We start from the raw sequence: 14,354 nt of genomic DNA, 5'->3' as shown, positions 1-14,354 counted from the left end.
ATTTGCATTGTCCGTGAATCTGCCTACAGTTAAACCCAATGAACAGACCGCACCTGCCCCAAACTGGCGTTTCCAAGTTGAAATTTCTCCACTGGCGGAGGATTCTGAAGGAGCTACTTCACTAAGAACAAGGTTCTTTCATTTAGCTCACTCTACCATTACCTTTCCTAAAGGAGCCAAACACGAGACGGCGTTTCTCTCCGGGAGTGGCTGAAGTGGTTAAGTACAGAAAAAGGATTTCTGGAAGAAGGCGGGAGGAGGGGGGCGGGAGGGGCGGGGGACGGCTTTCAGAGAGAAATCTCAACTCTAGTATCTTCCCGAGAGCTGTTCCTATTCTGGGTTTCAACTTCCCCGGAGGAGTCTTCACCGCGCTGCTCCTGAGTGCCTCAATCCATCCACTCGGCCTGCACTCGGAGGCGGCTCTCTGGAAGCCAGATCAAGGCCGGAGCCGGGGCTCTGCCACACCCATGTTCCGCTGGGGAGGGAGGCGCCCTCCTCCCACCTCGGTAAGGGTCACCGTTCCTTCCCAGGAGAGTTCCCCGAGCTCGCCCTCCGAAAGACCTTCCGTACACACAGGACTCTCAGACCCACCTGTCTGTTCCTCCTCCTCCCCTTCTGGGACCTTGGATTGCTGCCATTGGTGCTGCGAAAACTCCCGCGTCCCTAAAGCTCTCGGCCTCTCCCCTCTGAAGGCCTTTCGAAGCGAAGAGCCCTGGGTCCGCGTCCCCGCGCCCGCCCCGTCCCCCGCTCCCGCCGCAGACCTTGAGGTCTTGCTCCAGGCTGCGCAGCAGCTCCCCGTCGATCTCGCCGGTCTGCGCGTAGCGGAGCCGCTTGCGCTCGGCTTTGCGGAGGCGGTACTGCAGGATCCGGCAGTTTTTGTTGGCTCTCTCCAACTCGTGGCGCATTTCCTGCAGTTGACAGGCGTCCTCCTCGAAGAAAGTGTCCCTCATTTCGTCCATCTCGGTCCTCAGCTCATCGATTTCGTTCTGAGGCGGGGACAGGCCGCGGGTCAAAACTGGCCTCGCCCCACCACCCCACCCTACCCCTCGGACAAACAGCACGTACACCCTATTCCAACTCCGAATCCTCAGCTTTAGCGGCCCCTCTCCATGGGACAGGAATGACACGGAGCTGAACGAACGACGAGAAACTAAGGAAACGGGCCCTTGGCCTTCCCTTGCTCTCCTAACTCGAGCGCTCTCCATGAAAAAGTGAGACAAACCATTAATAACCAGAGAAACGAAGGCCCGGGTTTGGAGCCAAATAAAACCCTGACGCTACTGATCTCGAGCCCTCTGACATCCGGAAGGGGCCTAGGAACCCCCTCCTCTCATTTCCTGTCCCCCTTCCCCCCTTCTTAAAGTGAGAGAGGGTTAGCCGCCTCTCACTTCGCCAGGACACGCCCTAATCCTCCGAGGCCCACGCCTCCCCTCCCCCAATCGGTACCCCCCTCCTCCCCGCACTCTTCTCACCTTCAGAGTCTCGTTCTCCTCCCTCAGCTTCTCCATCTCCTCCTGCATTTCTTCCTGCTCCTGGAGCTGCTGCGGGTGCGGCTGCGACGAAGGGGGCGCCGCAGCCTGCATGCCCCCGCCGCTCGCGCTGCCCTCTGCGCTCTGTTGGGGGCCCTCTGCCGCCGCCGCCATTGGGCAGGCGGGAGGAACCGCCAGGGGCTCACAAACGGCAGGGGCGCCGGTGACCGGAGAGCTGCGGTGGCTGCTGCTGCCGCCGCCGCCGTTCTTAGCGTGCATCTGAGCCGCGGCCGCCGCCGCTGCCCGCTCTTTCTTCAGATGGAATTGGATGAGCTCAGACTGCAGACATCCTTCCTTCCAGTAGCTCCCTCCAGCACCGCCGCCACCCGCCACCACGCCAAGCCCGGAATTTCTGCTGCCGGAGCCTGGGCTTTTGCCCGCAGAGGAGGAGGAGGATGGCGAAGGGGAGGCCCCCTCCCCGCCGCTGCCGCCCCTCTGCTGAGCGCGGACGCTTTTCCCTCGCCAGCCCCTGGGCGGCGGCGGTGGCAGCGGAGCGCCCCCCTCCCTTTCCCCGGAGCCACTGCCGGCTCCTCCTCCTTCCCCACCCCCTCCTCCTCCTTCTCCTAGCGGAGGGGGTTCCCCGAGTTTAGAGGACGCGGGCTCTAGCTCCCGGGGCGGCTCCTCCGACAGGCCAGGCCTCCTGACACCCACAGGGGCCACGGTCGCCACTAGGGCTGCTTCAGCACCAGCCACAGGCTGGACAGCTCCCGAGGCCGCCCCCTTGGGCGCCGGGGGCGCGGCCTTCTCCGCCCCGCCTCCGCTTCCCCGGGCGCTGGCCGGAGGCGCTGCACGGCTCCCGATCTTGTTGCCCTGCTGCTGCTGCTGCTGCAGCTGCTGTCGACTAGAATTGAGTTTAGTGCCAGCCCCTACTGGGGCCCGGGTGGTCGCGGTTGCCTGTCGGACCGAATTGTCCCTCAGTCTAGCGGGTGACTGAGCACGCTGCTGCTTTCTGCTGCTGCCCTCCGGGTGCGAGCGAGCCTCAGTGGCACTGGTGGCGGCAGGAGGCACTGCTGTGACAGGGGCAGCGCCCCCCGTCGGTGGCTGACTCATGGCGGTCTAGGAAGAATCTAAGGGACGTGATATACAATAGTCCATCACCAGATCATTCGCTTCCCTCTTCACTGCCACCAACCTTCCTTTCTCATCTGAGACGGAAACAAAAGAAGGAAAGCATACAGCATGTCTGCGTTGTTACAGAGCAAAGGCTGATTCCCCTCAACAGGAGAAGCCCTAGAAAATGAGATTTGGAAGGCGCTTTATGAAGCCTTGACTTTAGAAATAGGATGCAGAACTGTCAATTCTCATTTCGTCCGGGGAGGCGCTATCACCACCCCACTCTACCGCTGTAAAAGGAAGATCTGAAAGCTGCTGAACCTAACATTCTCATGGTAGCAGGTTATGGCAAGCATGGAGTCGAAAGGAATTGATGGGAAGGAAGTTTTTTTGTTTCTTCTTCTTCTTCTTCTTTTTTTTAAGAAGATAAGGTCAAGAAGAAGGTTCAGAAGGAAAAGATGTCCATATGCTAGAATTGTCAATACCCTGATTTTTCAACTTTGTTTTCTTCGCTATCATATCTGCATTTCAAATCCTAGTTTTGTGGAGAAAGTTTTAATTAATATTCTCAAATGTCAATTAGATGAAAAGGGTTTTTCCCAGAGGAAATTTGTTATGGATAAATGATACTCTTCTCAAACTGATCTCTTATTGTTGCTTTTAACTAGAGAAATGCACCCATTTTCCTTCCTTTAGACTAGAACTGAAAGAAAATAGAAATAATGAATGGCTTCAAATCAAATTCAGTTTCAAGAAAATATGGCATTAAAATCATCTATATGCTTTCATCATTAGCAACCCTAAAGGGATTTTTTTCTTTTATTTCTTAGCTTTGAGAAATAAAAATACTTTTAGAATAATTTATTGTGAATGTGCAAAATTTCTTAAATTACAAGTGGTAACTTTTCTGCACCTATCCAAATTTCATTGTTTTTGCCAATTGTTTTAGTTTTTAGGGTAAATTACTAGACAGAAAGCATTTTCACTATTAAGCTTCTTCCCACCTAACAGGCAAAGTTATACTTTTAAAGTGCCCAGTCCTTTCCATGAAATCAAATTAAGACAGAATGACCCTACACCCAAGAAGCCTGGTGCATCTTCACTGTGGTATGATTAACTCCTACTGTGTTGTTTCCCCACCCCCCCCCCCCCCAATATAAATCCATTACTGGCTTTTAAAATCTGGAAAACAGCAACTCAAAACCCATTGCCTCCTGGGTTCTTCTCCCTACTGACTCAGCTTACTCAGCTATTCAATTAGGTGCCTTTTCCTTAGAAATATAATTTCTCTCTAAAGCACTGAAAAGGGCATGACTAGGCAGAAAGTTCTGCTTTAAAAAAAAAAAAAAAAAGCTCCTATTATGAGAGAAGATATTTGCTAGTTATTGTACTAGCATTATTCTTGATATTGTCTAAGTACCGTAACTTAGTCAATGTGTAGTAATACCTCAATTTATAAAGAAATATTACTGGGAAGGCTCCTCCATCTCCCATTCTCTTTCAGGAATCTCCTTCCAACTCGGTTTGGAAAATAATAGTGAACAAAGAAGAGACGGTGGGAGGGTGAAGGAAGAGTCGTCCATCAACTTATTTTCTACATCTCCTCCCAGAGCAACGTGCTCCCAGAATATCTGAATACCTGGTCTAGCTATTTGGCAGGTCACACTAAGGTGGATCACCCAGACAAGTTATACTGCCAACGCAACCTTATTTTTATTTTGAATTAGTATAACCACTCTGAAGCTGAAAACCACCAGAGAACGCTTCATTCACCCCCATATAGTTCTAACCCAGGTTAGGAAGCTCGAGTACCTGGCTACTGTCACGTGGTTCTCACAAAGTGACAAGATGCTGTCTCTCTTGGAGGCTTCCCTTACGAAAATCGCCAAGCAAGCACCCCAGCAATGGCCTAGACCAACACTTTTTATCTCAAGCTTCATCTGCCCACTGACCCACCCACCCCATATCTCATCCCCATCCCTTTAGAAAATCCAGAACTGCTCACTTCTTAGCAGAGGCGATGCTTTTGGAAGTCAATCGACAGCTCTTTCCTTCTATCTTCGGGGGACTTCAGGATTTATTATTGTGTCTTCAGGAGACGAGGAAAGTTGCACTTCGCAGTATTGTGTATGCGATCTTCTGGCTGAGCACTTTCACTCTGGGCCGGTTCGCACCAGTTCCACACCCACTCGCTTTCTCCAAACAATGGCGTGAACTCGGAGACTCAGCGGCCGGGAGAGCGAATGACTTCTTCGGCGTCCGCGGCTGGGCTGGATGGAGCTGCGGCTCGGAGCCGGCGAACCCGCGAGGTACCACGCCGTGCCAGACGCTCCCCGGGAAGTGCACGGATATTCATGAGCTGACCTCACCGGCCTGGGCAGGGGAGGGGGCGGGATTGCAAGGGAGACAGAGCAGAAGTAACCAAAGAGAGGCTACTTTCAAAAGGGAAGAGAAGAAGGCGGGGGCGGACGCGGAGGGGCGGGTGGCAAGCAGACAAAAAAGGGCCGGAGCCACGCCCGAGATGGAAGACCCGGAGCGGCGCTCACCGTCCCGGCTGCACTCACATATCCCTTCCTTGGCAGAAGCTTCCAAAGCCGCTCGGAATCGGATGCGCTGGTTTTCCGCAGAGCTTTGTTCTGGGCCGGATCAATCGCCATCAATTATTTACTTGAGCTCTGGGTCTCGGGGAGGCGGATTCCAAGAGCCTTCCGGGTGGGATCTGCGTCTCTCGATGCAGCTGCGCGGCGCTGGCGGGCGGCAAGCTGGGAGTCTCTTTGTTCGCTCACTTTAATTCTCGGTTGAGCTCTCCACGCGGCGCACCCTCCCCACCCCCAGCCCGGGCGGAGTCTTCAGACGTCGTCTCCGCGAGGGGATAATGGTCGCCAGATCCGTCGTCCCGCAGACAAAGGGTTCTTGTCACGCCTCGACTCATTTAGCACAAACCGAATAAAAACCGGTTTGCAGGATCCCTTACAGACGGGTTTGCCTTCGCTCCATTTTCTTCTCTCCTTTATTAAGTTCGTGTCCACTGTGAACACAAGGAGCAATTACCGTGGTCCATAATCTTCATACTAGTGCGTGTGGGTAACAAGAATCATCAAGAGTGTATTTACTATAAGATACGCGTTTAAAGGGCGGGGGGGGGAGGGACTTCTGAATATATGCCTTGACGATGCACAATAATCCATACTGCTCCACAGTAACAGTATTTAAAAATAAGACTGGAAAATTCTCTTTTTCCTTCCAGTTTTTTGTTTTTTGTTTCTTGTTTTTGTTTTGCTTGTTTGTTTTGGTGGGGTGAAGTGGGTGGAGGGAAGTAGGAAATTCTCCTTCTTACCCACTCCTTGGTGAACTTGAAGATGAGAATGAAAATAAGCGTTGCTTTACAAAGAGTATTTTTGTTTTAAATTTCTCTAACATTAATATTCTGGTTTTGCATGTAAAAGAGGGTCAATATCTGGAAATAATAATTTTTATATTGACATGAATTTTAGTGTAACAGATTTTATTTTCCAAGTGTAACACCTTGCATTAAAAATGAAATAACACATTTAAGGAGTGGTTTGCATACACACAGTATCATTATAGCGAAGCATAAAGATGCTCAGGCCCTGGTGATTAGTAACTCCAGCAATATATAAGACAAACATAGCATCAGGACAAAATTATTCATGTGTTCATCTGCTCCTAAATAGATCAATGCCTGTTTTATGCTCGGCACTGTCCAAGGTGCTGGGTATGCAAAGAAAAATCAAGAAATAGTTACTATTTGGGTAGGCTCAAGCATATCGCTAAGAAATGGGATGATTTCCATATAATCCTTTAAATACCTTTGGAAGGTGGAAGTGGGATGTCTATGACATCTACCATGAATAGTTCAGACTTTGACTAACATACCAAAAATAAACAGAAAACAGCAAGGTAAAATGTAATCACAATTTACTTGAAATTTGCTTGATTTCCTTAAGAAATACTAAGATTAATTTAAAATGGATAAAAACATTTTACAGATTAATCTTTACAAATCAAATAATGATATTATAAAAGTCTGTGGACACAAAATCTACCTCATCATGCTTATTTAAGAATTTGTACTCTGTTCAGGTGTATTTCAGTTTTTCCTTAGTCGATATTATTTATTTCAATGCAATTAATAACAAAAACATTTAATAAAAATCAAGAATCAATTATCATGCATCTTAAACAACCAATATGCTTAAACATGTCATTTTATAATATAGTATTATGCAATTCAGGGTTTAAAGCTAATAATTAAGTGCAAGCAGTGTTTAAGATGTTTCTTTACTCATGTAAACATGCCATAAAAAGAACTTTTGAATTGGAAATTTATCTGGCTTGCTATTTTATTTGCTAGTGACAGAGAAAAGCTGATGTTTTCAGATCCATCTTCTGTTTTTGGAGAATAATTTAGCTTGGATATATGCCATTGTCTTGACCACTACTGACAAATGTATGCTGTAAAGAAACATTTGTTATCTGAATTACATTTTAGATAATAATTTATGAATCATAGACTCATATATGGGCTGGGTTGTAAACATCATGATTTATCTTTTTATCTCTAGGCAGGTTACAAACCACATTATACTTTGGTTTAGCCTAATTTCAGTCATCTCAATAAGGTCTGTTCTATAATATCCTGGACCAAGTAAACACATGTTATAAGTTAACATTAGGACCAAAAACTGATGGTTAATTTCATATACTGGATAAAGCTGCTACTTGTGAATGGCAGAAATTGCTACTCTACCAGAGGTATTTTATTTACTCTTGTTTTTTGCTAATGTGTAAGTTTGCAATTGCATATTGCATACCAAACTTCTGTTGTATTACTTCTGTAAATGTTCATGAATATCAACTCTTGATAATTCAGTGTCTAGCCACTCATTATAACCAAAATATTATCAAGCATCTGATTTTAATACCATTCCATTTTCAATCATAATCTTAGTGAAGATTTTTAACAAGTCTAGTAGTTATTACATAAATTCTATATACATTTAAATTCTATATACATTCCATATACATAAATTTAATTAAGTTATTAAATTTTCCCTAATCTTAGTAGTTTAACAGCTCAGAATTGTCAATTTTTATATATCAGTGCTTTAAGAATTTTTTATCTTCCTACCCTAAATCCTCCTTCATCCTTAGTGGCTCAGATGGTAAAATGTCTGTCTGCAATGTGGGAGACCCAGGTTCGATCCCTGGGCCAGGAAGATCCCCTAGAGAAGGAAATGGCAACCCACTCCAGTACTCTTGCCTGGAAAATTCCATGGACAGAGGAGCATTGTAGGCTACAGTCCATGGGGTCACAAAGAGTCAGACACAACTGAGCGACTTCACTTCACTTCAATGTGAGTATAGTAGGCATCCTAAAGTAATTTAGGATAGAGTAACCCATACTTCACTGTGAAACCTTAGAAGAGCTTTTTCTATATTCTATTTGTAAATATTTTCTCCAGACTGTCTTTTGCCCTCTGATTTTGTGGTGTTTTGCACAAAATTCTTAATTAATATGTGGATATATTTTTCTTAGTCTTTTTTTTTTTTTTAAAGAAACTTAATTCTCTGTCAACCTATTTCTATTTTGAGTTTGTGGAAGAACAACTTAAGACTACTCCATGGTTGTTCCTACCCGTTCAGTGGTCTGAGTAGTGGGAGCTGCAGACCAATCTTCATTGACAGGCTTGAGTGGGGAACAGCTGAATAGACACAAAAAGCGTCTGCACCCCTTCAGACCAGTCCATCACCTTAGCTGAGGAAGCAGTGAACTTTGGAGCTAGAGTGGACCAGTCACCTGGAAATTCCTCCCTGGTCACAGCCTTCTCAGCTGCCTCCTGCTTTCCTTTGTCAGTCTCTTCAGGGTTTTTGTAGAAGCAGAGAGACATGACCTTCAATGACGGTTCACAGGAGATGGCGCCACGCATGTACAGAACTTCCGCTACATCAGACCCACTGAGTGAGCCCCCTTATTGGTTCACAGAAAAGTGATGTCCACACAGCACAGGGGAGAGTCTGTGTTACACAGAGCAATGGTAAATGGGTTCACGTAAGAGGATTCTGGAAGAGGCTAGTGGTCAGCCCTGGGATCAGGAACCACCAGAAGTCTTGGCCCCCGGAAGGCTGCCTGGATCTGGTTAATGAAGTTTCCGGAAGTAAAGCGGCCAACAATAGGAGTGGCTCCAGGGGCAGCAAAAACTCCAGCATGGCTGACCGGCCAGTATTCCTGGAGAAGGGGACACTGACACCAGTTGGGTTTTCAATGGCACCAATGACACGCTGCCAACAGAAGCTTCTCCCAAGTTCTTTTCATGCTTATGATGTACATGCCATGAGCTTTCCTTTGGCAGATGTCCCATTCTGTCTGGAAGTTAAGGTTGGGGCCACCTAAGTGGGTTCCTTCGGCAAAGAATTTGAGGACATCCTTCTCCTTCATTTGCAGGACATCAAGGACTTTTGACATTGTGAAAGTTTCCCTTTAATTTATGATGGGAATCCAGAACAATGCTGTATGAATTCCTATCTTGGTGATGCGGAAAGCACATATACATTTTTCAATAATTATATTTATAGCTGTTAGACTTTGGCTTAGAAAGGTTTCCCCATTACAAAGTTATAATATGTTTTCATGCATAGTTTTAATTCAAATATAATTTTTAGAAATTTAAAAATTAGCTGCTTTGAATAAATCTGGAAACTATTTTTGTGAACGATGTGCTATAGTAATTTAAGTCTGGTTTCAGCAAGAAACCAGTTATCCTTTCTCCACTGGCTTAAAATTAATAGTAGTAGTTGTTCTTTGTCTTACTGAGATGATGATAATTATAAATAATACCTTTTGATTGCTGATGAGGATGCGGACTCAGTTGCTTCAGTCATGTCCGACTCTTTGTGACCCCATGGACTGTAGCCCGCCAGGCTCCTCTGTCCCTGGGATTCTTCAGGCAAGAACACCGGAGTGAGTTGCCATTCCCTTCTCCAGGGAATCTTCCTGACCCGGGGATCGGACCCTTATCTATGGTGTCTCCTGAAATGTAGGTGGATTCTTTACCCACTCAGCCACCTGGGAAGCCAGCCCAACTTTTCAAGTATTTATATTACTTAAAAATTTAATCCTAAAACTAGGTTGGTACTGTTATTATCTCCATCTTATACATTAGGTTATCAAAGTTCAGTGAGGGTAAATAATTTTCCCACAGTGACAATTTAGTGTCAGACTCAGACTTGAACCAAGCCATGCTAGCTCCAGAGTGCATGCTCTTAATTATCACACGACTTTTTTATAGTCCTATATTCCAATAATAATGGTGTCTTTTCTGCATTACCCACTCTTTTCATTGGTCTATTTCTATGCTGACATGTGCTACTTTAATTATAAAAAATTCATAGACCACATTGACATCTGATAGGGCATGTCCCCTTTCATTCATTTAAATCTTTTCTCTTTCCTTACATCCATTTTTTCTCTCCTGTGAACTTTAGCTTATCAAGCTTTCTGGAAATCCTGCAGTGATTATCTAACTTTATACATCTACTTGGGAAAACTCATATCTTTGTAATATTAGTGTATTTTTGCCTGGGAACATAATCTACCTATTGATATGAGTTATTTTATATATTTTTATTTATTTATTTATTTTATTTGAATTATTTTAAATGTTCCTTAACAATGTTTCTTTTGTGTTGTGTTATAATCTTGCACTTGTTTTTTGGCCTTATTTTCACCTATTCTAAAATATTTATTTCAATTGTAAGCAGCATATCCCTCAACTATATTTTCAATTATTTGTTGCTATGTATGAAAACTATAATTAGTTGATTTTTGTGTCTGCCATGGAGCTGAATGATATTGTAAATATTAATTGTTTTTCATTCACTAGTTTTCATTTTTATAGAAATGAGGAATATGAAAGCCTTTTGAATTTCTTTTAGAAATGAAGAATATAAAATTGTTACACAAGTGAAAAAACATTCCCTGAAACTATCCATTACAGCCACTACATTTTATGGGTTTTGAGCTAGGCTATGTGTGTGAACCAAGTTTCTTCACTTGAATGATTTTTCCTTGGCTGTTTTTTTTTTTTTTTACTTTTCCTTTTTTCTTTCGCATAAGAAGGCCTAAGAAAAAATGATATGCCTATTTACATTACTATGACAATTTCAAATCTTGTGTAAATCACTACAGAGTGCCTGACAAAGTGAAAATAGCATTGTGCAGTGACTTCTTTCACTGTGTTTTATCAACATCAGCACTTTTAAATGGCAAAAACTTCATACTATGAATGTCACTGAGGATCTGAGACATCCTAAAGAGTATTTTGTTTAAAGAATACATGCACACATCACATTAACATATACCTCTGAAATGTGAAAAAAGGTTAGCAAAACAACAAACTAGTGTCAGCCATTCTGTATGAAATTCCACACTGTGACCAAAATCCATCTTGCCAAGAGTGGACAGAACTAGCATAATAGCAGATTTTAGAAGTTGAGAAAAACAAGCTACCTTTACAGAATGTTTCAAACTTGATAGTGTTTCCATATATTTTTTCTTTTCATCTTTATCACAAAGTGATAGTGCTTTACATCAGAAATATTTCAAAGGAAATTAATATGCAATGCCTGATAAAAGGAAAATCACATGTCATGATTGACAGCAATTGTACAGAATATGTGGAAATAGTACAGTTGCCTGATGTAAAGTCTCCAAACTAAAATTAGGGAACAAGCATTTGACTAATTCTTTCAATATTTAATGTATTCCTATTTGGGATGCAATACACACACACATATATACACATATATATATATATTCAAAAAAGGAAGTTTTCTGGACTTTTGGGAAGACTCTCCTACCCTTCCACACTCCTTTTCCAAAAACATTTTACAGTAATATAAGATTTTTTTATAGTATAAATAATTTGTATATTTCTATTTTTTTTTTTTACAATATTTAGTGTTTATAAAGTTTAAAGGAAACTAAATAAGATGAAGTTCCTGCTCTCATGTTTATGTTCTATAGTATAACTAATGGATACTTTTGAGAAAATATAAACCTAAGCAAAAATCCGAGTGCTGATTTTATGTAGGTGTTAAGGAAACTTACCAGAGGGTAATTTAGTTAGGGAAAATCTCATGGAAGGATGAAATTCAAGCTGGCCTTGAAAAAAATTACAGGTTTGACCCATTTATTGAATCCCCCTGGTTGACAGTGATCTATTTCTGCCTTAATTCTGTGTCGTTCTTTCTTTTTTTTTCATTGAACTTTTAGCATATAAAGAACAGGGCCCATGTCTTGTTCACAGTTACATTTCCACTGTTTCTGTACCTATTCACTATTCTTTGATCACAAGTGATTATTTAGCCATAAAAATATGCATATTTGAATTATATTGCTTTATTGTCACAAATGCATGTAATATTCTTTTCATATAGATTGTTTGGGATGTGTGGGGCCACATCTTACCTATTTTATATCCTTCCCAATTTTAGAACAGGGTTTTGCAAATTATGAGTATTTCATAAATATTCTCAATTGAATGGGGATATTGCAAAAGAGAAGAGGGATTTAAGCAAAGGAAATGAAAGCTATGGCCTAAGGCAAGGAAGGGCTTCCTCAATGGCTCAGTGGGTAAAGAATCCGCCTGCAATGAAGGAGACACAGGAGACCTGTGTTGGATCCCTGGGTCTGAGATCCCCTGGAGAAGGGAATGGCAATCCATCCCAGTACTCTTGCCTGGAAAATCACATGGACAGAGGAGCCTGGTGAACTACAGTCCATGGGGTCACAAAGAGTTTGAAGTGAAAGATGTAGACTCTTTCTGTTAACACGTACTCGGGTATCTTCAGTAGTTTGCCAATACCAGTTAATAATAACTCCAACTTTCTGGTCAGTTAATTCAAAATTCTTCACTCCTTTCTTTCTCTCTACACACCTCCTTATGCATTCAGGTGGTCGTATCAGCTGTGAATACAAAATAATTTCCAAATAGATTCATTTCTCACTACTTACACTGCTACTACCACAGTCCAAGGTCTTACCTGGTGACTCAGAAGGTAAAGACTCCACCTGCAATGCAGGAGACCCGCGTTCCATCCCTGGGTTGGGAAGATCCCCTGGAGAAGGGCATGGCAACCCACTCCAGTATTCTTGCCTGAAGAATCCTTTGGACAGAGGAGCCTGGCGGGCTACAGCCCATAGCATCGCAGAGAGTCAGACACGACTCAGTGACTAACACACCGTCCAAAGGAAAATGACCACTTCTCTGAGAGGATCGCCCTGCGTCTACCCTTCCTCTCTCCTACGTAGTAACGTCCACGTGGTGACCGGAGTAATAGTTTCAAGTCAGAACACACTGCTCTCCTGCTCAACCCTTAAAACAGCTTGCCAGCTCTCCCAGGGCAAAGCCCCTGGTACGCGTGGTTCGAGGCTCCCTTACTGTCTCCACCTTGCTCTACCCCTACACCCTGGTCTCGCTTTTTCCTCAAAGCTACATGCACACTCAGGACTCAGGATTTTTGAAGCACTGTTTCCCTTCTGCTAAGAACTCTCTACCCTAAGGTTGCCATTTGCCTCACGCACCTCCACACCTCCTCTCATCTTTTTTCAAATGTCACCTTCTTTGACTGTCTCCAATAGTCTGATTTCTTTATACAAGCTTGTGCCCAGTCAACAATTTCTACCCTCCTTACCATACTTTTTTGTGCCTTCTTAGCACTTACCTCCACTTAACATACTCTACATTAATTGAATTTTTCCTGTCTGCTTCCCCACTCTAGAATCTCCAAGATGGTAGAGCTTTCATTTTTTTCACTTCTCTAGCTCTAGGACCCAGGACAAAAGACCTTCGTAAGCACTCAAAAATGTTTACACTGGTTTGAATAGATAAAAAAATAAATGTATAAGTAAATAAGTATCCATTAAGATTTCAGATGTCAAAACAAAGAGTTTTGCTTTGATCAAAAAAGCAACAGAGACACACTAAGGATACCTGCAGGTGAGAGTAGAGAGAGGTTGCCCATGGTCAGGGAAGACAAAGAGAGTAAAACACAGATTTGTCTAATCCAATCTGAGATCATTGGAATCCCGTTTAGGAAAATAGTTAAGTTGTTGTTCAGTCACCCAGTGATGTCCGACTCTTTGCGACCCCATGGACTGCAGCATGCCAGGCCTCCCTGTCCCTCACCATCTTCCGAAGTTGGCTCAAGTTCATGTCCATTGCATCGGTGATGCCATCCAACCATCTCATCCTCTGATGCCCTCTTCTCCTTCTGCCTTCAATCTTTCCCAGCATCGGGGACTTTTCAAATGAGTTGGCTGTTTGCATCGGGAAAAACAGTTACAGAAATGGAGGAAAAATAATGAATTCCAAAGGGACAAATGTGAATTGGCTGAATTAACTACCATGAGTGGAGAGAAGTGGCATTTCACAGATATTCTAAATAATACTGTGATCTTAGAGAGCTGGAAACTGTTGGGCTACTTTCAACAAGAAAGAAGGTGGGAAGGTTTGGAAGAGATGACACTGCTATTATGGGGGAAGAGTAATGATTTATTGAGATTGAAAAAAAAAATCATTCTGTTCCCATAATGCTCTTTATTGCAATTATGTAGAAGATGAATGAAAATGAACTTTTTTATAGTCATAAAAGCCTATAAAGCATGTTTTTTTTTTTTATGTTTTATAGTACTCCTCCACACATCAGATAGCTGTATTTGACCTGCATACCAATCAGGAGAGGAGTGAT

At 43.6% G+C, this 14,354-nt stretch overlaps 1 protein-coding gene and 1 pseudogene across 3 annotated transcripts in view; both read right to left on the bottom strand.

Moving 5' to 3' along the window:
- MTCL3 (MTCL family member 3) overlaps positions 1–5,652 on the bottom strand; it is a 64,045-nt gene extending 58,393 nt beyond the window's left edge. For 2 of the 3 annotated variants that reach the window (XM_070449845.1, XM_020878876.2), the window contains exons 1-4: positions 5,147–5,652; positions 4,588–4,955; positions 1,473–2,674; positions 762–986 (exon numbers count right to left, since the gene is read on the bottom strand). In XM_070449845.1, the coding sequence (XP_070305946.1) occupies positions 762–986; positions 1,473–2,579 (1,332 nt within the window). In that variant the 5' untranslated portion in view covers positions 2,580–2,674; positions 4,588–4,955; positions 5,147–5,652. The remainder of the gene's footprint in view (positions 1–761; positions 987–1,472; positions 2,675–4,587; positions 4,956–5,146) is intronic. The other variant, XM_070449844.1, reaches the window with a different exon arrangement.
- Positions 5,653–8,220: 2,568 nt separating this feature from the next.
- On the bottom strand, positions 8,221–9,069 carry LOC110128244 (small ribosomal subunit protein uS2-like; annotated as a pseudogene).
- Positions 9,070–14,354: the final 5,285 nt, after the last annotated feature.

This window comes from Odocoileus virginianus, chromosome 19, assembly GCF_023699985.2.
Source record: "Odocoileus virginianus isolate 20LAN1187 ecotype Illinois chromosome 19, Ovbor_1.2, whole genome shotgun sequence".
In the NCBI taxonomy this organism is placed as follows: Eukaryota; Metazoa; Chordata; class Mammalia; order Artiodactyla; family Cervidae; genus Odocoileus; species Odocoileus virginianus.
The sequence above is the reverse complement of the archived record's forward strand: the minus strand, read 5'-3'. Positions and strand labels throughout refer to the sequence as shown.